This window comes from Struthio camelus, chromosome 6 (assembly GCF_040807025.1).
Source record: "Struthio camelus isolate bStrCam1 chromosome 6, bStrCam1.hap1, whole genome shotgun sequence".
NCBI classification, from domain to species: Eukaryota; Metazoa; Chordata; class Aves; order Struthioniformes; family Struthionidae; genus Struthio; species Struthio camelus.
Window position 1 is genome coordinate 32,586,892 of NC_090947.1, and position 24,850 is coordinate 32,611,741.

General features: G+C 46.7%; 1 protein-coding gene across 4 annotated transcripts in view; it reads left to right on the forward strand.

Moving 5' to 3' along the window:
• The window catches only part of GLI2 (GLI family zinc finger 2), a 312,116-nt gene that overhangs the window by 270,883 nt on the left and 16,383 nt on the right, over positions 1-24,850 (forward strand). For all 4 annotated transcript variants that reach the window (XM_068949027.1, XM_068949025.1, XM_068949028.1 and 1 more), the window contains 6 exons: positions 38-229; positions 11,908-12,109; positions 14,439-14,652; positions 16,401-16,514; positions 19,934-20,065; positions 23,926-24,075. In XM_068949027.1, coding sequence (XP_068805128.1) covers positions 38-229; positions 11,908-12,109; positions 14,439-14,652; positions 16,401-16,514; positions 19,934-20,065; positions 23,926-24,075 — 1,004 coding nt within the window. The remainder of the gene's footprint in view (positions 1-37; positions 230-11,907; positions 12,110-14,438; positions 14,653-16,400; positions 16,515-19,933; positions 20,066-23,925; positions 24,076-24,850) is intronic.

The following is a 24,850-nucleotide window of genomic DNA, read 5'->3' on the forward strand; positions in this document are numbered from 1 at the left end:
CTCCCCATGTTTTTCTCCTCGTTCTCGGCTTCTGCAGTGGCTCACGAGCATCTGAAAGAACGAGGCCTGTTTGGGTTGCCTCCGCCGCCGCCGGGAGCCAACCCTGCCGACTACTACCACCAAATGACACTCATGGCCAGCCACCCGAACCCTTACGGAGACCTCCTGATGCAGAGCGGGGGAGCAGCCAGCACAGCACATCTCCACGATTACCTCAGCCCCGTTGATGGTGAGTAGGGGCCGGGCGCCCCCTCGCTCATAGGCGGTTCACGCAGAGCTCATGGGGGAGGTTTGGGGCAGATGTGGCTGTTCTCCAGGTGGACGTCACTGCATGTGGCTGCTCCTTCCTGCTGAAACCCGTGAGCAATGCACTATAATTTTTGGCTTAAAAGGTAGACTGGTTCCATGTATGTAATATACCTTATTTAAAATACATATTTTGTGGCCTTTTTGGGAGGACAGCAGGGCTGCTACACGCCTAAGAGACAGCCTGGTCTGGTGGGTAGGGCGTTGCTCCCATCCTGGTCCCTTGGCCATGAGTGACCTGGAACGTGCCTTCGGGCAAGTTCCTTTGCTCTGCTTCTGTTTCCTATCCCACCCTGTCTGCCTTGTTATTTAGACTAGTTCACATCTGGGGCAAGGACTGGCTGTTTCACATGTTACACATGTAACTGGGCTCAGCACAAGAAACCCCTGATCTTGGTTGGGACCTCTCCGAGCAACTGTAAAACAAATCCCCGAAGGAGAAAAAATAACATTAATGGGGAGCTCCAGTGGAGAGGATGTGTCAGTACTTCAGGGAAGAAAAAATTACAGGAATGTTGTATTTGTACTGATATCAGGCATTATAAACCCAGAAAATTCTGGCTCATGGCTAAACTAAGAAGAAACAAAATCACATTAGGAATTGCAGTGCTGATTCACCCCCAAAGCCTGACCATTACCCTTCTGTGATTGGTACTGTTTATGTAGAGCATTTGAGATGTACAGACGATTTTTCAGACCCGTTAGAATTTTTTTTCCTTTCACTTTATGCTATGTCTTGTAGGAATTGAGGTTGCACAAATATTACAGAGGGCAGTTTGGGGATTATTTCTGCTGCAAGATAGAGAAGTCTCAGCTCGACTTTCAGACCCCAGCTTCTCTTTCCTGGGCTGCCTTCAGATTTGCCTGTGGACAATTATGATTTTTGGAGTGGAGATCTGCATCATTTCATTACCGCTTCAAAGTTGCCGTTGTTGAGCTTTTAAGATGAAAGACTTTGCGGTCTTGGTGCTTCGCAGAGTGACTGGTTTAGGATGATAAAAGCTGCTCTGGCTGTTCAGTGATAGGGGATTATAGATATTTCTAAATAAAAAACAATTTCTTGTCTGCAGCTGCTGCAGAAGTTTTACCTGAATAGTCACTTCCTGTCATCACTTCCTGGATTGATTAGGAACCTGAATTCTAGTCTAAAATGGAGAGCACATGCTCTTTGGTAGTATCCTGTCTCAAATGTCCGAAACATGTTCAGGGTTTCTCTGCTAGAAAGCAGCCGGTCAGTAAGATTGCTCTTTGTTTTCCTTCCAAGGGGTTAATCGCTGTGCGCTACAGTAGATGGGTGCAAATCGGCTCTGCCAAGTTCTCCTCGGGCTCTTGACCAAGACTCCTTCCTCCTTGCCTCCTTATTAGTCCATCTCTGACCAGCAGTGCCTCGCTGAAGTGCCAGATAAACAGTCAGGAAGGGAGGCGAACACAACTGTTTTCATGCTAGCGCAGGCTGGCTCTCAACACACCAAGATGCCCGTCCTCTAGTTTGCTGAATATCAGTCTTTATCTGAAGTCGTCGGAGATATTCTCCTTGGCAGAAGACTCTCTTCCTACTTGGCTTCTCCTGAAACAGCTCTAGAGTAAATCACATAACAAAGGTCCCAGTTACGGGCAGGCACGCTCATAACCATTACTCATTGGAGAGCCGGGGCTTGCCAAGCATTTGTTTGATCGTTTAGTAAAGCCTTGTTGATCTGTAACTGGAAAGCCTATTCTGGGCCTTCACGTGCTCTTAGTGAGATTAAAACTTTTAAACAGCACAAAGATGTGACATGAGATATCAGAAGGCTAGTTTTTAAGGATGTGAGAAGGAGCAGCGGCCTGGTGCGTGTCTCTGGCCTACATGTTTGGTTTTACCCAGCAGCCCAGGGTTCATGCTATAATTGTGTCAGCGCTCTGCTTTATCTTTCCGCGCTCCTCCAGGCTGCTGAAGGTCCTGTGTCCGGCCCTGGTCCAGTGCGGCAGTTAAAAGCATGTTTGAAGTCAAGAGGAACGTAAGCACTACTGTTTTCTGTTTTAGTGTTTCCTAATGTCAGGTCTGTACCCTGAGGCATTGGGCTACGTTACATAGTTCAGGATTTTGCTGGTGGGTTTGATGTGTTATCTCCAGTTTATCAGCCTGGCTGATAAACGAGGCCCAGTGTAAGTGCCATACACGAAGGGAGAATAACGCACTATCAAGGCTGAGAGTAAAAGGGATGGCTCTGAAACTCTGGCTGAAGAACTGGAATCTCCCTCTCTGTTTAGGAAGTTTCGGTAATTTAAATCAGTGGGGACTAAGTAAGTAGTAGGAGAGATAATTTAATAAAACGTCCTCTTGTGATGCTTTTCTGAGACGAGAGTATCAACAGCGTGCATAAAACAACGAGTCACTGGCACATAGCATCTTTCAGTTAGAGAGCCCTTTTCCTCCCAGTGAGCCCCAGAACTTAAGAACTTTACAACAGGAATCATTTTACTGGTTGCTGAAATGCAGGTAGCTCCTGAGGAGGAGTGCAACAGCACCATCGCATATCTGTGATAACACTGGCAAATGAAAAAGCAAAAAAGACAGATTGGCACATGTTAAAAAAATCTGAGCTATTCAGTGTCATGTCACCTCCAAACAGCTGTAGGTTCATGGGAGCCCAAGATACTGAATATAATGATTCTTCCACAAACACCTGGGCCCTTCTGGTTGCCCTCATTGCAGCTCTTGGAGGATTCCGCCATGACTCCCAGTTTGTCTGTGTTTTTCTCAGCACATCAGGTGTCTGAAGTCAAGAGTAGTAGTAGGGGAACACTGTCAGCTGGAACTTGTTGATAGCGACCCTGTGTCAGATCTGTTGAGTGTTTAAATGGTGACTGAGCTAGGGTGCCTTGAGGCTGCATCTGTTCAGCAGGGTTTTCACTGTGCAGCTATATCAGTAGCTAAACTGCTAATGTAGGTCAGACGTAAGTTTTACATATCGAACAGCCGGGATCTTAGGGCCAGTGCCAGTGAAAACTAAATAACCCTTGAGCTAGTTGCCTTGTTTCATTCTGTCCATTTGCATTTCTATCCTAGAAGTGAGTCCTGTGTGGTGGATTACTCCAGGTGACAAGAGTAGTTGCACAGAGGGCAGATGACTTCCAGTAAAAGATTGGGAAGTGCAGATGAACCTGAAGGTGACTGCTGCTCTCTGAGCACATTTGGTGCATCCAGATGTTTTTTCCCTAAGCACAATGGCTGTTGTCATTACCCTCAGCCCTTCAGGGAGCACCGTTTGCTTTCAAGAGGAATGGATCCAGGTTGACTCAGTGGTGAGCCCTGTACATCAGAAGATCTCACAGTACTAAACAAAGCAAAGATATTCCACCCATGGAGACCTTGAAGAGAAAGGCAATCAACTGATCCATTAGCAGAGCAGTGGCAGCTCTAGGTACGATACCCAGATCTTCTGAATAAAGACTCATGGCTGGGGCTGGAAGCAAAGCTTGCCTTTGAATCCATCACTTCTGTTTGCATTGTGCCAAGGGTGTGATTCAGTTGTCCGTACTGAGTGAGGGAATGGGAGAAAAAAGTCTTAAGTTGAAGTTATGTCCTAGCAGCATGGCACGGAGATAGTCCCTCAGGTTGTGAAGGCAGCACGGATGTGTTTGTGCAACTTTACAGTGGCCAACAGCAGTAATTAAGCTGGGATGACCCTGCAGTGCTATAATGGCATTTCATCCAGTACTGGAGCTTGGGAGGGGATGTATTCTTTAAAAAAAAAAAAAAAGCCCACACTAAAGAAATCAAGACTCCTTTGACTCAAGAATAGTAGTTTAACTGGGAAAGAGCTTTGTTCATCCCAGGATAGCTAAACAGGCCAATGGCTGGAGCAGTTCCCTGGGATGTGGGCAAACGATCAAGTACAACTCGATTCCCCCAAGTCAAACAGTGATTCAGCCTTCAGTGGCCTCTCTCGGTAACTGTTGTTTGAGCCTTTCTATTTCAAGTAAATAATTTAATAATCATCAGGGTAATAAGCAGGACTGACAGTGTAGTCCAGTGGTTACTGCAGTTAGCAGGCATGTGTGAGAGGTGAGTTCAGGACTTTCCTCCAGTGGGTATATATAAAGTGTCTGCACTCTCTCAGAAGAGAGTGAAGGAGACCAGCCTCGCAGTGGCCTGGAAAAAAAGTCCTTTGCCTGGGGCTTGAGGGACTAGCAGCTCAGGATTTGCAGTGTGAATATTCTGGATCACAGATGACTTCTCCACATGAGCCAGCTGTTGGCTACTCCGGGCAGACGGCGCGCCCTGTAGTCTCTTCCTTAAAAACTCTGAAAGATCTTTTTTTGTTTTCTTTGTCCCAGTACAGAATGGAAAATTGCTGAAATCTCAGAAAAGGTTCAGAGAATGGGAAACGATTTCCCACCCAGTTCTAGCCAGCGATTCTGTTTTCTTCCCCAGAAAAATATGTGCAGAATAGAGAAAATGTCCCAGAGCATCCCATAAGCACTCTGTCTGGAATCCTGCTGCCCTCTGGTTTCTAAAGAATTCAATTTACATATGCAAGTTGGGTCGTCTAAACAGTTACTGTGTGGATTGGGAGTAGAAGAATGCAGCCTTCTCTTTCAGCGAGGATTTGGGGGAAGCATTAGTATTCCTTGAACTGTAAAGTTGATCAGACCCCAGGGAGTGAAGAAAGAAGGGTCCCAGGACAGCGTCTGGTGCCAGAACAAATGTCCAGCATCTGCTGCAGTCTAAGAAAGACATGTGTTGCCGCTACAGAAAGGGAGAGAGGAATAAGGAACCAGTTATGCTAAGACTGTTTGTGGCTTATTGCTGCTGCTCATTGATTAAGGGATCATCCTGTGCTTTTCATAATGTATCTACTGCGCTTGGATTTAATCTGATGATGGGATTAGGGGGATATGTCTGTATGCTTTAGGTGGAGTTTGCTCTTGCTTGCTTGGTGAACGGCCAAGGACCGTTTTGATAATGCTGTATTGATGCTGGGGCTTGGCTGGAGGATGCAGGAGAAGCAGTGGCTCTGGCCATGTTTCAGCAAGGAAGCAGGGGGTGAGGCATCTGCAGCTCACATGCATTATGGGCTTGGCTGTTCAGAAACAGATTCCTCTGACTTTTCTCAGCAGCGTAGGTCGCAGCAACACAGTTGTCTGTGAAGAGACGGCCTAAAGTTCTTGCTTAGGCTTGGCTAAAGAAAGGACAGTCCTAGAGGACCTCCCAGCTGGGTATTTGGTGTTTCCTTTCAGAAGGGCTATGCTGTTACTATTTCTAATGTAATACAGAGGCCTGAAATCTCCCTCCGTGAAAACTACCCCTGTTGTATCCCTCTGATGTCCCACAGCCACGGAGAAAGGGGGAGCAGCCCAAACGAGACCCTCTGCTCCCATCTCCTATGTGAGCGTGAGTCAGATCCAGATGTGGTCAGGCCCTTTGGCATGACAGCGCTGGAAACCAGCAACATGAATAAGACCACAGGCTGCCCTGTGTGTAAAATTGTGAGACTCAACCTTAGGCCTGTCACTGGCCCATCATGGATAAATCTAAATTTAGGAAGAAAATCCCAGGTTCTGAGTAACCTGTGTATGTGATAATTTGCAGACACTGTATGAAACTGTCGAGGAAATGTTTCCTTTTTTACTAAGAAATGTGGACTTTCCTCCCAGCTCTAGGCAGGCTGTAGGATTAGGCTGGGGCGTTTGGCCGACGTGACCAGCGTCGCTTACAGGTTCAGCCTTGAGTCCTTGCTCATTTAGAAATGGGATATTTAAAACCCTCCAGGAGAGAAATGGCTTTCATTTGTGAGCTGCAGCATTTACATTTAACTTGCAAAGATAATGTCACTGTAAAAGTATGCTTTCTCCACTGAAAAGTCGTTCCAGGCAGTTTTTAAAGGTTCTTAAATTATATGAGTTATATTTATTCTTTAGTCTGAAGAGCTGGGCCCGTAAGAGCCAGAATATCTGGTTCTGCATATGGAATGATATGAAAAGACTAATACGTTCCATGTAAAACACAGTAAAATGTACCCAAAATCCTCTTCCTATAAAAGAGGCAGCAGGGTGCAAGAGCCTATGGTAAAATTGTTATTGACTTATGTCAGCTGCCATCTACAACTCCATAGCCAATGCCCCAAGCTTTGGGGTCAGCTTTATTGCACTCTTCCTTTCACCAGTTCACCATTTCAGTCTCCTCCTAAATTTGAGAGTGTAGGGAGAAGGGGAGAATCTTTTGACTTAAAATTTCCTGCGCCTCCTTTCAGGCCAAATGATATTGTTATTGTTGGAAATCTGAAACAGTTCTGAATTCTCAGCAGGTATCTTTATCTCTTGCAAAAATAAAAAAAAAAAAAAATCAGGCTTCCTCCATTCAGAGCTGATTCTTTTAATACACACTGTATAAATCAATAAATCAAGATCAAGGCATTAGTATTTCCAAAAATGACTGCATACACATTGTAGCATGTTTTCCAAGTGGGAAGGAATTAGTTTAAAAATAAAGATGAAAATTCTCAAACATAGGTTTCTATAGGTTGGCTTTTAAATTCGTATTTATTCCATGTTCCAAAGTCCATTGAAGTCAGTGGAAAGCATCCGCTGCCTTTTAATTGGTGTTCGTTCAAAGTGAGGTAGAAATAGCAGAGCAAATTGATGCAGGAACACCCACCAGCAACAACAAAGGAGAACACCACCCTGGGCATGCTGTAAATGTAGGAGGCTGGAAATACTGTTGAAAACCACAAGAGGCAACAAGATGGAGTGTCTCGTGGAGTTCTCTAGTTTTGCCCTTTTTTCTGTATGGTCTTCGGCCTATCGCTTCTTTCTGGACCTGGGTAAGGAAGAGTTTTCCCATCTCAGTAATGTTCAGGGTAAAGAGACTGAAGGTAAAAAGGTCTCCATTTGAGATAGAGAGACAGAGAAGTTAATTTTTACGAACTGAAATGCTGGCAGATGAATGGAAATAATTCTTTTAAATAATTTCATGTTTTCATTTCAATTTCTGACCTTTTCAGATTTTATTTTTAACTTACGATGACTTTAGGCTTCTGAACAAAACATTTTTTAGAACACTCTCAGAGAAATAGCAGATTTTTTTTCTTTCAAGAATGTTGAAAGGGGATACTTGGACTGTTTGGAAACCATTCTCCTAACGTTTTTTCCAAACATCAAGAAAGTCTTAAAACGAACCCTATTCGTTTTGATAAGTCAGCATTTCTGAAGAGGAGACAAGAGGGGGAGTTTTGGTGGTAAATGCTCCTGAGGCTGTCCGTATCTTTCTCTCTCTCTCTCTGAAAAATGGATCCCACAGTCCCTTATTTCTCTGGGCACAATCACTATTAAAAAAGTTACATGTGGTTTCTCCTTTGAAACATCACTGGACCTCAGGCAACAGTGGGTTGTGCTTACACATTGAAATGACCGTCAGTCAACCCATATTGAAAACCTTGCCTATGTGTACAGCTACGCTAATTATTTATCTTTGTTGCTGCCTGTTATCATTTAACGTTAGTGCTCAGTGTCTTCAGATCAGGGGATTAGATCAGGCCGATTTTATTACTGAGAATGATCCCAATGCTGTTTATCCACTTTTGAGTAACAATTTTGGAAAGCGTCTCTCCTCCTGAAGACACTAGTGAGTGCTTCTTTGTGTACTTAAACTCATGTTATGTTTCCCTTCCTGGGCACCTTATGCAGGCTCTCTGTGAAGAAAGGAATTGTTAATTCATAGCAAGATTTTGGGTCACAGCTTTTCCTGAAAGCCCATGAGAGCTGAGGCCTTTGTGTAAAATATAAGTCCAGCCTAATTGGGCCTGCTATTGAACATTTGATACGGCCCGTGGTACTTGGAAGACCTAAATTAGAGCGGACACTAACGCAACGCATGTTGCTCGTTTTGTGCTGGAAAAGTCCCAGGCCAGCTTGCAAATCTGACAGCTTCCAGCAGAGTTTTACATGGGGAAAAAATTACGTACTTGTGTGCACTGGGGAGGGGTGCCCACGTTGGCTGCACCAGTAAAATCAAGGTTTCTGTTGGACATGAGGACTTCTTCCCCCTGCAAATTAATGGCGACCAATGGCTGAACCAGCACTGTGGACATAAATCATTGGAAGGAACAGCGAGAAATGAGTACAAGGCTTTTCTTTCTATTTAGTAATTTATCAAGGGAAGTGGCACATTAATAAACAGATCTCCCTCGAGGTGTGGGAGTAACAGAGATAAATATGACTGTCAAATCTGGCCTGCTTCCTTCTGTTAGAAAAGGAGGAGACTGTGGGAATGCAAATGCAGAAAACAGTATCTGTAACTGGAAAGAGGCATATTAATTGTAGGACGGAAACATTGACAGCTCAGCTGAGATGGAGCCCCCTCGTACTAGGTTCAATATGTACAGAGTAAGACACAAACTCTTTCTCAGGGAGCTCATCTCAATAGGTGACACTGAAATATATGGACCCAGAAAGAAGCAGCAACTTATTAAGGTCATATGGCAGGGGAGGACTGGGAACAAGACCCAGGTCTCCCCAGGCCTTGCCCATGTACTGAATCAAGATGCCTTTTTGCCAAGGCAAACAAAAAAAGCAAGTTTAATTACTTCAAATCAAATACATGAATATGCGACGGTCAGAGCACAGTTTTCAGCATTATGATCTGGACCCAGACCAGAGCATTTCTAACCCTTGGGTCCCCTTGTTCGGGGTTCTGGCAGGCCCCCTGTTTCATGAACCAGGTGCAAAGTTTGGGAAGGCTCCAGTCTAGCCTTTAGGCAAGGCCAGCCTTTGCTTAGGGAGTTCATTTGCTCTTTTTTGCTTTTGCTTCCATAGCACCTCTGCAAAAGTGCTGCTCCTTTTCTAGCTCCCAAGAGAAGTGCCACTCACCATGGCAGAACAGGACTGGAAACTGCCAACCTCAAGCATTAGAAGAATGTGAGCCCAGCCCCTACAAATTATGGAACAGTGTTAACAGTCTAGAGATGTTTTTTTACAGACGGTTGTGTGCTCTTTTGTGTTTGCCATCTGATTCTCTAGTCTTCACAGTCATGTTTTCAAGGTTTTTGCTGCCCTGTGAGGCTGCAAAATGTAGTTATGCAAAATACCCCAAGAAAAAAAGTGTTCAGTGCATACACAACACCCTGATTTCTAGGAGAAATTGCCAATATTGTGAGTTTTGCAGTAAAGGCGTGGAAGCTAGCAGCTCTTGAAGCATTTTAGATACAGGACAATAGTCACAAGAGCGCTTGGTTCAAGTAGTAACTTAGCCTTGGACTTCCAGTTTGACCTTGGGCAAGTCATTTAACTTGTGCAGTTAAAGGAGATTACGGGTAACGAGGCAACAGTGGTACTAAACCCCATCAATTACACAGTACTCAGACATAGTCATGACAGAGCCCCTTTGGTACACAGATGAGTCATGGACACTAGGAGACTGAAATCCAACCACCGGTCCCAGGGAATTGTTGACACAAACTTCTGCGAGCCAACACAAATCAAGGAACTAATTGGTCACACTGGCAGGATATATTTTACCTCCTTGTACATCCCATTTACCCTCTGTCATGTCAACACTGTCTGCAGGACAGGAAGTTCATTCTCTTGCAAACTGCTGGGCTTGTATTTGGTGATATGCAACCAATAGTGATAACCATCTAGAGGAAAAGAGCTCGTATTGCGGTCTTGGGAAGTTGCTGGTTACTTCACAGTCTTTAATAGAGTATATCTACAACAACCCTGCAGGGCAGCTTTCCGGGGAGACCGCCGCTGGAAAAGCAGGTAGTAAACTGCGCTGCCCTCACCGAGGGAAGGAGCTTGAGAAGCTGAGCCCTCTGGCACCCTTGGGTGGATCACGGGGATTAGCAGCTGGAGCCTAGCATGGAGCAGTAGGGGAATGAGCGGCTAAGTGGCATGTTTTACCCTTAGAAATCTTTTTTTTAAAAAAAAAAAAAAAATACATGACTCATTACGTGGAAGCTGCTCTCAGTGCTTTGGAGAGACGAGCAGTTCCAAACAGGATTAGGGCTCAGATGGACTTTGGATCTGATGCTCTAATATTGGGAACGTTGGGATATAGACTGCAGTCTGTGCCATCCTGCTGGTTTGCAGATGGTTTAGGCCTGGGCAGAATTTCCCCTTGATGAAGTCAGTTGTTCCAGTTAGCAGCGCTGAAATGCTGGGGGAGGCCAAATTAGTACAGTAGTAATTTGCCGTGTATTTCAGATCCACGAACGGGACTGGCAAGAGTTGGAAATGACTTCATGCCTGAATGATTGACAGTCGTTAATAGGGTCCAGGCACTAGCTGGTCCCCTTGGAGGGGAAGAGCTTGAACTTTGTGCCTGAGCTGCCAAATTGGTTTTCTTAAAACTCTTAATTTACTTTTGGGGCTCCTGGAGTCTCGCCGCCGTGGTTAATTGGATGGTCAGCATTGCACTCGCGCTCGTTTCGTTTCCGCTCCTTCGGACGTGCGCGCGCGCGGTCTCCGAGCGGCGCCTCGCGCCCTGGCGCGCTGCTCTGCGAGCCTCCTCCTCTTGCCGCCGAAGCAATGAGAACGGCTGCGCTCGCTGAAGTCTTCAGGGGCTTTTTCCCTTTTAATTTTAAGTTAATTTAGTGCTGATGAAAGGGGATGATTGACAGGCCTGTGTTTATCCTCCAAGGAGCACAAAGCGAGCGAGCGTTCCCCGTACAGCCTGACCCATGTCACTCAGCGCAGACCTGAGAGGAAATCTCCGATCAAAGTGCAGCTGGTCCCTGCTCCGCTCCTGCTTCTTAACCTTCCCTTCAGTCACAGCACCAGCAGTCGCGAGTGCAATAGGTCTCAGCACCGTTTCCCACGTGGGAGGGCCCCTTTGCCTACCCAGCCCAGGGAAGGGGTGCTTGGGTGCAGAGGACCAGCCTGTGACCTCCAGGCCATGTTGTCTGCTGCCCAGGAGCATGTTTTAGCCACGCCAGTAGCGTTTTGAGTTGCAGCCGGTGACCGGGGAGGCCAGTAATGCTGGAGGGAGCGGGCTGGGGCCGAGATCAGACGTATGCTCCTCGCCCGTGTTTTCCTGTCGTTCTGCAAGGGGCCGAGAAGCGGTTGGCTTCATTCACCCTTCCTTGGAGCCAAGCCGCGGCGCTGATGTGGTTGACTTCTAGACCGTGCAGCAAGGCATAGGCAGAGACCGCTGCGTTCAGGTTTACAGAGCAGACTTTGGACATCTAGGCCTTGAGCCGGGAAGGTCTAGGGATAGCTCGCATGTCAAAGTTAAGCATGTGCCGGCCGTACCTGAAAACCGCCCTGCCTTCCGGAGGTGGGAAAACAAAAGTGCTGCATGAGCTCTGGAGGCTGCATCAGGCCTCTCCTTCCGCCCCTGTCCCAAGCCCTGCCCCGCAGCGCGAGCGCGCCCGCGGCAGCGGCAACCTGAGCTGCTCGTTCCCATCGCCAAAAGCACGGGTTCCGGGCGCCGGGGCGTGCTGGTGTTCGAAAGGCGCCGTGCGTGAGCACGCAGGCGAAGTCTCTCTCTTGCGCACCCCAAATCCACGTTGTATCACCGAGTAGCTTCTTTCATGCACGTGGCTGCAGGAAATGAGCAGCCTGCTCATTTTATCTGACAAAGTTTATGCTTTCCCCCCCCCCCCCCGCTCTCTCCTCCAGTGTCACGGTTTTCAAGCCCACGGGTGACTCCAAGATTAAGCCGAAAGCGAGCCCTCTCCATCTCCCCGCTGTCCGATGCCAGCATTGATCTTCAGACGATGATCAGGACCTCCCCAAACTCACTCGTGGCTTATATTAATAACTCCAGGAGCAGTTCTGCGGCGAGCGGCTCGTATGGCCATTTATCTGCAGGGACAATAAGGTAAAGCTTTTGGAGCGGCTCTGTTCAGCTACATAATCATCTCACCAACAGGCCTGAAACTCCCGCAAGAAAAACATTCGTGCTCTGGCCTTTCCTCGAAACCTCTGCTTTTATACGCTGGGGTTATGTCGTGTATTAAATCAAAGCCCCCGTCTGGTTTTACATATGTGGAAGGGTACTTCATAGCACGTGGGGGGGTTTTGCTGGCTGGGAATATTGGTTACCAGATTTCTAGTAATTAGAGTATGGTCCTGTCTCCTCGCAAGCGGAAATGGAGATTAAGTTTGTCTAATGAAAAGTTCACTGTGAAGGGCTCATCTGGTAATTCCTCTGATTCGAGAGATTGCCCAAAAGTATCCTCCAAATAATTGGCCACATTTATCTAATAATTAATAATAATAATAATAATAATAATAATAATTTGTTGCCTGGATGGATTTAAGAGCCTAATTCTAAAAGCGTATTTAAAAAAACTAAGCCCTTGAGTAAAGTTTTGCTCAAATCTTAATTAAAAAGCACTTATACTAGGCAGCTCACTGCTGTCAATTCCTGCCACGATTGCTTAACCCAAGTTTCACAGTGTTATTATTCTTTTTATTACTTAACAGTTAAATATGTTAGTTCTAATTTACACTGTTTTTGCAAAGCAAGGGTTTATAAAGATCACGCACTCCTAAAATTTGTAGGGGAAAACAGAGGCATTGCTATTAGTAATTGTTACATTGATTTATCAGTTACTTTATCTGGCAGCATCATTTAGAAATTGACTGTAGCGTCTAACATAGTGCTGTCTTAAAGACATTGCAACTCCCTGTCTGCTAAACACGTTTTTTTTCCCCTGTTGCCCACTGTCCTTAACTGGGCACATCTATAGCATCTCACCTTGTACGTAGATTTCAGGCTCTTCAGGGTAGAAACTAGTATTTTCTGCATCTCTGTAGAGTGCAGATTCAGAACCAGTGGTCAATTGTAGGCCTCTAGGGGTATAATAAAGTAATAATAACAAATTTGAAACTCTTTGCTGTGTTCTAAAGGTACATCTTAAATATCAACAGTTGTAAAATGTGTTACGTATCTAAGGCCAAGATAACTGTTAGCAATTTGGGGTGAAATGACTTTTGTTATTATTTTAACGACGTATTAAGCGGCAGGAATGAAACCCTTTCTCGCTCCCTCAGACCCAGATCTGAGCTGTGCAGCAGCCTGCTCTCTCCTTCTGCTGTAGCATGCATTTAACTCCCAGAGCTCTTTAACGCTGGAGTGATTTTTTGCTCCTTACTCTTTTAGTCAAGTTGTCATTAACTGGTTTGGGATAGAAATACTAATCACACGGTCATCAGCAATAGGTATTTTCTCTTAAAACAGAATTGAGAATGGAATGCGTTGCTAATTGCGGCCCTGTTCTCTGAGCGCTGACACTGTGGGCAGTTTTAGTGATGTGAGAGAAAATACCATGAGGCTAAGGGTTCATGGCAGCCCAGTTTTAAAGGTGTCAAATAATTTATTTTTGGGCTGAGAGCCTATCATTTGTGCATCACATGCATAGAGTAAAGGGAGCAGAGCACGCTTACTGCAGCTGCAGTGTTTCTCCATCTCCGTGAAGAGAACCTGCTCCTGGGAGTTAAACCCTTCTCACTAAAACCGGTTCTTCATTTTTACCATCGACTGCTACATCCCAGCTTTAACCTGTTGTCTTTGGTTAGCGCCCAAGCCAGCAAGAGCTGATCATGTTTCTGGTCACCACTGACCTAGATTGGAGCTGAACCGGTGACCTACATATGAAGGGTGACATATTTCAGCGGTTCCCTGAGCCAGCGTTCCACTCACCTGAATGCAGAGTAAATTACATGTTTTGGAATATGTTAAATTGATTGTTATTCATCCCTGCTGTGATCTGTGCCAGGTGAGCCAGGTGATGCATTTTTTTTATGTTGAAGGTAGCATAACCCTAACCTTGAGAGTCTGCAAAGTAGGCCTGCCTGGGAAAACCTGGGAGCCTTGAGGGTTGTAAAATGAGACACTGGACCCTATTCTGCACTCCCAGCCGAGGGATTTGGCTGATTTTAACCACTGGAAGCGAATAAATTACAATCAGTCTGATACGTGGGTCAAAATAATTCACAAGTTTGCTGAAGTGCACATGAGACAAATCCTATCTTTGTAGTAAAACAAACTGTCAGGCTTATCGTGGCCTTAAAGACACCTAGCTGGGACGTTGCACCCTGTTTTCTCCAGGAAGTCCTCGCCAAACTTGAATCAATCACTAGCCAATGTGATAAATACTGTTTAAAATAACTTCTTCTCATTTTCCCTCCTCTCACTGTTGCAGTCCTGCGTTTAGCTTCCCCCACCCCATTAACCCAGTGACATACCAGCAGATCTTGAACCAGCAGAGAGGACTGAGCTCAGCCTTTGGACACACTCCTCCTCTGATCCAGCCATCTCCTACGTTCCCTCCGCGGCAGCACATGGCCGTCATCTCGGTCAACCCGCCATCAGCACAGATCAGTAGCAACAGCAACTGCATCTCTGACTCCAGTCAGGTATGGGCTGACCGTCGGTTCAAGCTGCGATTGTCCCGTTTTCGACGCCCAACTCTTCCCTTGCATGGCCTAGATGGAAACAGAGATGTGCTCTCTGTGGGGTGAGGGCTGCCCATGTTGGTGGCTGAACTTCCCCTGGTTTCACCTATAGTTTAACTGTCTTTTTATTCATGCACTGTCTCTCTCTCTCTCTCTCTCTCTCTCTCTCTCTCTGCTGCATTTTCTTCATCCTTTCCAAACATTTTTGGACTTGCAAAAGCCAAATATTACAGCCACCTCCGTTCCTTGAACGCACACATGTATATACCTATGCAAGATCTAAGGTCCTTGATCTGTCAAAGCACTTAACGTGATATGCAGGATCATCTCAGGCAGCAAATCTCCTTGAACATGTGTTATGTACTATTGAAATCAATGGAATTGAGCACAGGCTGAAGTGTTTTGCTAGATAAGCACCCAAGCACTGTGAATCAAGCTTAGTCAGTTCATTCCCCAATCCGTCCTTCCTTTTTTCTGCTGATGTGAATCATGTTGGTGGCTTTAAAACACCTTATTCCTTTCCTCATTAGCAAGTCATTATATCCTACCTAGGACCATATCAGGTACTGTTCCTTATTTTTCAGTGATCGTGTTGTCAGATGGCTTTCTCGCTCATAATATCCTTGTTGTTGATTTTTACTATTAAGTTTTGCAAAATGAGAGGCTGGTTTTTGAAAATTAGAAATGCCACATGTGTATGAAACCTCAGATATATCCATGCCTACACCTGAGCGTTTACACACACGCACGCATGCATGCACGTACACACACGCTGAGGGTTAGTGAATATGTCTAGGATATTTTTAATCCCTCTCCCTCCCATTTTCATTCCTTGGAAGTTTAAATTGCAATTACTTTTCTCCCAAAAGACTTATTTCAACTCATTTCACAGCCATTTCAAATTGTTATTTTAGTTGTGTTATATTGAACTTTTCAGACTGGTTTATTGTTTTAGGGTTTCTCATGGCTGCTGTGCTGCAAACTCTGTTTGTTATTGAAGGCTATTTGATTGATTGGTTTTGTTTTCTTCTCACAAACTGGCTACCAAAATAATGTGGCTGGCAGGAGTTATGCCTCTGTTTAATAACTTGCAGGACCAATCTTGAACAATTAACAAGAGTGAATTTAAAATATTAATATTCCGATGTTACGCCCATACAATTGGATGTTTTTTCTCCTGAAGTTGTTCTCATTTTTTAAGAGCTTAGCAAAATACGCATACCCTTTCATGCACCCAGCATGAAGGAGCCTTCACATGTAACCAGAACTCTCGTCTCTCCCCGGTGTTCATTTTCTCAACAAGTCATTTCAGCGCATTGAGAAATAAAGTCATGGCCTGGGTGGGGGTTACGTAACTTTTTGATGAATTTGACAGGGACTGGGTAGCTCTGAAAAGGAGGAGAAGCTGAGAGGCAAAGCGCGCTCTCATGCCAGAGCTGCTGATGTCCTTTATTCTTCCCTTTCTTGCCCTCTCTCTGCCGTGCACAAATCCCGTTCACATTTGTCTCTCAGGCAAATGCCCAGACGTGGGCTAGATTTCACCTGAATCCCTGGGCCAGCAGGCCAGTGCGCCATTAACCCCGGCCTCTCTGGAAGTTCATTCTTGACTGATTTTTTGGTGAACTCCTAAGGATGACATGGGCTGCAGTCAATCCATTATCCCCAAACCCTGATGCCACCTCCCTCCTGTTTTTTTTTTTTTTTCCTAGAGCAAGCAGAGCAGCGAGTCGGCCGTAAGCAGCACTGTCAATCCAGTAATTAACAAGCGCAGCAAAGTCAAGACTGAAGTTGAGGGCTTGCCGCCAGCGTCTCCAACCACACAGGTAATGTTTTTGGTGCAAGTCATGGAGTGAGCTTTGGGAAGAGCACGTTTTGCTGCAGTAGGGAGCAAGGCATCGAAGTCTGCAGGGCAGGCAAGTGTGTCTTGATCCAGGAGGCCCAGCAAGGTACAGGGCCAGAGTCCCAGTGGCTGAATGAAGCACTCGATGGGTGCTTGGGACTTGCCTTGCTGTTGCTGTGCTCAGAAAGGCAGAAGGAAAGAGGGAATATTTCAAGTGTGACTTTAAAAATGACATCTGAGTTTTCTGTGCTGCAAAGCAAGCAGTACTGGTGTCTCAGAGCAAACATAGATTACAAGGGAATCTTGCATGTAGGTAAAAAGCTTGCAAAAAAAAAGGATGACTTCCTGATTCAAGAAGGAATTGCTCCTGGCAACATTCTTTACACTGGTGACACAACATTGACACCAAGAAGGGCCCAAAGGCCTCCGCTTTCTTTCTGGAGCTCTGTGATTGCAAACTGTTTAATGGCTGACAGTATCCATCTGACCGTCCTTTATCACAACTGTAAACTATCAGGAGTGCTCTGAGCACTTCATTTTCATGAAATATTAGGCTGTGTTATTGTCAAGCGAATGGAAGAGTTGATGACAAATTTCTCCTCCTGCCCTGGTTCAGGAGCGGGTCTCAGCATGATGCATGGGGACAGCAACATGTGCAGTCATCAGGGGGCTGGTAAAATTGATGAAGATAGCATATCAGGAAAAGATAAACATGCTGTAGTCAGCACGATTAGGGCAAAGAGGCATCTCTCTGGAGCTTTGAGTTTAGGAGTGCATCTACACAGCGCTGCAAAAGCACATGCCCTGAAAAACCAATCTGGCCACTACCCAGGCTAGTAGCGCCACGTGCTTATTTCTTGTAGCAGATGAAAAAAGAACTGAAAGCCATCACCTGCTTTCTCAAGCATCCATACACAGGAGCTGTGGGAAGAGCAGCCGCTTGCTCGACAGCAATCATTCTCCTTTTCTCTGCAGTTTTGGAGAGGTGTGTGCCCAACTGCAGGGAGTGCTTGTACAGCATCAGCACAGCCCGCCCCCAGTATTTCATCCACCGTGTCTTATGTGAAATAAATACCAAAAGAAAGAGGGGAATTGCTTAAAGTGGTGCAAGGAAGCCTGATGAGAATAACAAGGTGAAATTAAAAAAAGGAAAATGTATGCTGGTTATCTGATAGTTCCTAATGAGATCTGTGGAGCAATACCTAAAGGGAAATGTAGGCTTCACATCTTGCAGCATTTCTGTATTGACTGGAGATGTTATTGGAAAGTACCTTGTAAGAGACAGTCCATTCCCTGGCAAGAGAACAGGGTAAAAGACTGAACGTAGCAAGCGTCTGCTTTTCAGTTCATCTGAGTAACGGCAGCTTGTTGAATTTGGGGATCCCCGTTCTGCCTGAAACTCTGGTGAAAAGTTGATTACTGGCTGATACATTTTTCTGCAGAATGCAAAGTTCAGCCATCTCAAAAAAAGCGTATGCGCATATGTTTTGCTTTGGAAATGCTGTATTGGAAACACCTCACGTGAGCTGTGGTTTGAGTGTCTAAAATCCTTGGCCAGACAGTATCTCCCATGATGGCTTGCACTCATAAAAGAAGTAGTCCGGCCAAGTTTTGCAGGACGCAGTGAAGCACCAGGCATAGGGGACCTGAATTACTGCACTCTTATGATAGCACAGCGGCCCCGGTACAGATTCCGATTAACATTAAACTGACCAGAAATTAAACGCTTCAGTTCCGTTCCACAAATAAAATGCTTTCAATTCAGGTTTTTCAACAGAAAACAGAGCTGGCAAAATAAGGCTTTTAGTGGAAAACTTCCATTTTAACAGAGACCAGACTTTGTGCGGAGACAAACATTTGATCAAAAATAATGTTCACAGCTCCACTATAGAGGGACTTCAGGAAAAAATTTGCTGTTTGAACTTTCTCAGACTCTGATACACTTTGAATCTCCAGAAACCCTTCTGTGAATTACTACAGTTTTCTGTCCCAGGAGCCACCTTACAATGGTTTTTTTTTTTTTAATTAAGAGCCAATTAAAACAAATCTCTTTCTCTCTATACCCAAACTGTTGAATTGAAAAGTCACAGCTGGCATATATATCACGAGATGGTTAATGAAAATTGTTGAACTTCCATACAGCACATCTTACTTTCCAAGGCAAATAATGCCATTAAGTCATTAATCGTTGCTGCCCCTCAGTAGGTGTTGGGAAGGTGTTGGAGGGGAAGAAGGTAGCAGCCAGATAGGTCGCTCTGGGCAGGTCAGAGATGGCGTGAGCTCGATCTGGCTGTGGCTAGATACTCATGGGGCCACCTGGGGTGTCAGATCAAGAGAAAAGCATCTGATGTGGTCAGTCACCCTAGAGGCTCCTGTCTAAAGCTGCCTCTGAGGCAGGATGCTCAGTGCTGGGAAGTAATAGCGATTGGGAGGAAAAGGAACAAAGAGGGTCAAAGCCTACACGTTTTTGTCTTCCAAGGCCAATATTGGCTGCCAGTTGCGTTGCGCACTGCCGTTCTGGCCGTACAGCAAGCAGCTCTGACCCACAGAAGGCTGACAATTGTCCTTACCTCTGAATTGGTTTAATTTGCATTTCTGTTATGTGTTACAATACTGTACAGGTGTCAATACTTTAATCCTCATAGCTGCCGAGGAGTGTAAAAAATCTTCTGTGCTTCATTTAGTGCTGGGACACCCTGGGCACAGAGAAGTTAGAGGGAGATAGCGGGGTCCCAGCATTGGGCTCATTTATGAAAATCCCAGTGGGTCCCAGGCTGCAGCCAGAGCCTCTGGAGCTCTGCTCTGAAGCCCACTCATCATGAGGTCTTGCTCAGGTTTCCCAAGTTCGCTGATATCAGAAGAGTGCTTTGAGGGCTCATTAGTTTGTCCCTGTGGAACACCCTGCACTTGCAAACTGCTGGCTAAGGGTTAGGCATGTTTTCTTGCCTATTGAAAGATGCAAAAGTAGCCCCCTCCCACCCATGTCAGGTGAGTTTAACCGCTAACCTCTGGCTGCTTTGGGGTTTCTTCATGCTCGTACCTCTCCACTCCCCCCAGCTCAGAAGTTTTGCTCCAGCAAAGGACAAAATTAAACTTCAAAAGGCAACCTTTTCCTCTTCTCCAGCCGGCGTCACCCAGAGTCTTTCCTGCGGCTGCCTGTGACCTGGCTGGAGCCAGGCACCATTGCCACTGTGGCTTAAGGGTGTTTCATGTCTTGTCATTAGCTCTGATGCGTCTCTACCAAAACCCTGTAACTCATTATTTCACTGTAATCAAGGATGTTATATTACTGCAATGAGTGCGCTTTTGTGATCAGTTGATACCTGCCCTGTAATCTATGAGTGACGGAGGAATTCAGATGAAACAAGCTCACCTTATACAATGCACTGTTGTCTGTTGCAGGAGCATCTGACAGACCTGAAAGAAGATCTAGATAAGGATGAATGTAAACAGGAGCCTGAGGTTATTTATGAGACAAACTGTCACTGGGAAGGGTGCACAAAGGAATATGACACTCAGGAGCAGCTCGTCCATGTGAGTAATGGTTGGGAGGAAACCCCAGCGATAAATTTGGGTTTCTGTGCACTTGTCCTCATTTTTTATCACTAGCTGCTGTACAGCCAGAGCTCACTCTGGGAGCCGCTAAAGGTGCAAATCAGAGATACGGTGTGTAAACACTGCCAAAGCAGGTCGTTGTTCCCCGAGGAGTTTAGGCGCAGGAAGCCTCTCATAGATTATTTGATGTTGTTCTCATCTCAGTTGCTGAGGCTGCAGTTTTGGTCTCCCTCGAGCATAAAAAAGGACCTAATCGGAAAGTGGGGAGGGGCGCTGAGCCCTTCCTTCTTCTTTGGCCATATTCACTGAGCTGCCCCACGTAACCCACACAGGCTGTGGGCCAGGGACTGACCAGACGGTCCTCAGTCCTTGGCCAGGCCACAAAAGCCTTTTACACTGCTGTGGCATGAGCTGTGGGGCCATATCACCTAGGGGCTGACAACCTGCCCAGCTCATCCCTCCTGCCCTCCTGCTCCCATAGTCAGAAATAGGGCACTTCCAGAGGCTGGAGACATGTTCCCGTGGCTCCGTCAGGACAGGAAATGCAGAAAGGGGGTTGATTTTTAAACACTGGGAAACGACCCTTCCGTAATCACAATGATGTCTCTGAACCAGCATCAAAACTGCTATTTACAGTTCTGATTAGTTCCAAGAACCTTCTGTGTGTTTTGTTTCACCTGGGAATTTGTCGTTTGGTTTTCCTTTGGCTTCTGGGGTTGACGGACCCCACAAACACGGAGCAAGTAGCTGTGAGATCAGACATAATCAGTGTCTGAGCCCATTCCCTCCCCCAGCCCAGCTCCCTTCCAGACCTTGGTCTGGGTCTGTAACACCTTGTATGAAGACAGCCCAGAGTCGCTCGGAAGTCAGCAACCTCAGCAGTCCTCCTTGAGAATCAAGGACGTAGCAAAACACCAGGCTGAGCAAGTTTTGTGACAGGAGCTGCTATCTTCTCCTTTCCCTTTGGCCTTTTGCTGCCCTGCTGTAGTCTGGCTCGAACCTCCCTGTGCCCCACTACATGCAGTTCATTGATACAGTGGCCCGTGGTGAAAGACACACAGACACGCACACACACGCACACACACACACACAAAGCAATGAGGGGGAGGAGTCTGAAATAAGAAAGACCCTCTTTCTGAAGCACTACAAAGCTCACATCTGCTCTCACCTTTTATATATATAGATATCTTCATTTTACTGTAGTCATGTTTAGAGGCCACCAAGCAGGCATCCATCTCCGTTCCTCCAAGCTCTGCACCAAAAATCTTAGCCCAAAGAGACTGTGCTTGAAGTGATCATTTTTGGCATTTGCTCTTAAATCTAAGGCTAACACCTGCCAGCCTCTGCCAGAAGTCACTGGTTCAGTGTAACAAGTCCTGAGTGTAGACAGACTTGGAAATCATTTTGAGGGCCAAATGCATGAGAAGGGTTTAAAAAGTGAAGACTGCGTGAGGGCATTCTTTTTAATCGGTTGCACATTGTCTACCACAGGTCATTGCTTTAGTGGAGTTAAACCACAGTGGCCCTATTGGATGGGCTGGTCTCACATTTGTCCAGCAGTATTTGTTCATTTCTCCCACAGATATAAGAAAAACCCTTTAACTCAGCCCAGAGCAAAACGCAGGGCAGATCCAGGCAGCTCAGCACAATTTATTTCCAGAGAAAACCCAAAGAAAAATATTTGACAAAATATCCAAGATTATCCTAAATTTGGAAGGTTATAAAAACAGAGGATGTTGTAATATGATTACTAACAACATGGGGTTTCAGATTCGGGATGCCCAAAATACACATTTATATGAAATACAGATGTCGTGGGCCAACTTCTGAAAAGGTGACATCCTACTGTATATGGAAAAACTCTTGTTTGCATGTACAGAGAAGTATCTGGGCAGGCAGGGTCTGCTCCGCAAACATAGCGGGCAGTGTGCTTGTGGGAGGAGTGTGTGTCTATGGGGAGCAGCAGGAATGAAGACATATTTTAGCAGGACCCAACACCGCTCCCAGCCTTGAAGGTTTCGCTCACAATTTGAGAGAAGCCCAAGCAAAACCTCAGACCAGGTGGGGGTATGACAGCCACTGTGGAGCGACGTGTTTGGAGTGTGTTGAGTAGCGTGTGATGGGAACCAGACGTTGCCCAGACACTGAGCTAATAAGCTTGAAGGGGGGCTGCAGTCCCCCTTCGATAAATGTATCTTCCTCTGCCTCAAGCTGGACTGAAAGGGCAAACCCGTGAAATTCCCCATTGCTAGCGCTGCTGTGCATAGTCTTGGTTGCGAGTCAGATTCCCATGCAAACAGAGCCAGCAGATTTATCTTTCCAGTCTGGTCTGGATGTGGTGTAACATGTCTGTAGGCCTCACAAGGGGTTCCAGATTTCTGCCATCTGAGGGTAAATTCTGCCGTCAGTGCAACATCTTAAAACCAGAGCTGTTGGCAGCTGAGCTCCAAACCCACCTGAAACCCAACTCAATTGGAAGTGCTGCCGCCTCCCGTGCCCCTCCAGGCACACAGCCTTGGCTCTCAGTGCTCACCTGTGGTGTCCTAGGGACTGGTCAAGCTCCTGGCATCTCTCCTTGGCCCGCGGGAGGAACTGCAGCCCTAGGACTGCCTCGCAGCCCAGGGGAGATGGCACATCCCCGCGTCCCCTGCTCCGTTTGCCCAGCAGTTGTCAGCTAAGCCCTGGGAGGGATGGCCACGTTCCCTTGCATGCACACAAATTCCCAGGGCTGGAGGCAGCTGCGACCTCAAAGGCCGGTTGCTTTGTTTTGGTGAGTTTGTGTGTCCTCGTGCTGCGCTACCACCCTGACAAAGTCTCGGTCCCAACCCACAACATGTGTGCCTGGCCTTGACCAGGGAGGGGGAGAGGGTGAAGATGGGGGCTGGAAAAAAATCTCAGTGCAAAAACAAAACCCAAACCCAAAGTGGTTTATTTTAGGATTTCCTGTCAGTGAATGTCTGCTGAAAACCCAGGAGCGAGGACAGGCATTATTTTTGGCAGCAAGACCCCATTCAGAGCAAGACAAGGCCACAGTGGGAGCAGCGCTGCCAATGGGCTGCTCTCAGGCTCTGTTTATTTTCGTCAGGGTTTCATCTTCCCTGGGCTGGTAAGGAGACCCTTGTCTTCCTCACAGGGAGGATGAAGGCACTGTTCTGGTGCTGACTTTTCAACACCCAGGCAAAGGATTTTATGGGCCCCAGTAATTAGCAGTAATTGAGGCTGCCGAGTTTTCCTTAGCACATACTTCGGAGATGTTGTCATTTCCTGCCAGCCGTTCAGCGTTTGACAGCAGGTGGATGTTTTAGAGCCGGCATACACACTGGCTCTGGTTCAGGCTTTTTTCTGTCTTTCCCCTGTCCTTCAGCAGAGCTCTAAGAAAGGGTCCCAGCTGCACAAGTGAGATGTGGGAGGGTTTGATGGAGGCAAAAATGACTCTGTCAATGATGCCGGTGTAATGTCAATCAGAGTCCTCCTCTCTTCCTCCACCAACAATCACCGTGGGCACCCCGGGAGTCACTGAGGGGCTCCTCTCCCTCTGCCACCACAGGGTCTGCGTCGCTTTTGCAGCCTTTAGGGCAAACCTCCAGCTTCTAGCTACTTTACCCCAGAGCCCGGTGTGCTGCACGCTCTCTCCTGCAGGACATGCCGGAGGCGCAGCACTGGCCAGCGTGTCCCTGTGGATGTAGGGGTTATTTGTGTTATTTGTGCACCTGTGACACAGGTGCAAGGTCTGACCACAAGCATTGGGGAGGGAACGGCTGGCTTTTCGGAGCGCTGGATGTGCTTTGCTGGCATCAGCTCTTCCAGGAGTGACCTGCTTCTCCCTTCTCTCCTCCCAGCACATAAACAATGATCACATCCATGGGGAGAAGAAGGAGTTTGTCTGTCGCTGGCAGGACTGCACGCGGGAGCAGAAACCGTTCAAGGCTCAGTACATGCTGGTGGTGCACATGCGAAGACACACCGGGGAGAAGCCGCACAAGTGCACGGTGAGCTGGGAGGGACGCACAGCACATCTCGGCTTGGTGAGAGGGACACTGGACTTCGATGGCCACACATGTGGGTGTCAAGAGACAGGCACGGCTTCAAGCAGAGCTCTCTCAGGGTACCTTCCCCAGCTAAGGGCTAGCCCAGCTCTCCATGTCCACCGTTAAAGGTTTTTAGCTACTTGCAGGTTACACGTTGGTGAGACTGGAAGTGGTCAGAGGAGGGTGGTCAAGGGGTTAGTGGATAAAACTTGGACTTTCTTGGGGGAACTGGATTCACCTCTGCCACAGAGATCTAGAGTGACTCAGGATAAGTCACTTAAGGTGACAAAGGGAAACGTACAGACCATTTAGTTGCCTAAATCCAACTAGGAAACCCAGAAACCCCACACTGTGGGGACCGCTGAACCTTAGTGGTAACCCTGATTCAGCATCACCCACAACTTCTATGTAGGGCTGCAAGTTTCCCTCTGCCACATCCCTGAGGGCGTGCACAAGCCTCCTTCCAGCCTGGGGAGCTGGGCCAACACCTCCTGCCTTCACTCTTTTAATGCAGAGGCGAGGTGAATAGGTGCTTAAACCCCTGGAGGAGCTCAGTCCCCAAGCTTTTCATGCAGGCGGTGCTGAGCCTAGTATTAAAAACTACTGGAGGAAGAGCATAGGATGCCATTTTATCTATCAGCCCTGTGGATAGAGTACTCACCCGGCACATGGGAGAGCTCCTTAGCCTCAAGGGACACAGCCTCACATCTCCCCCTTGCATGCACTGCTGGCTGAC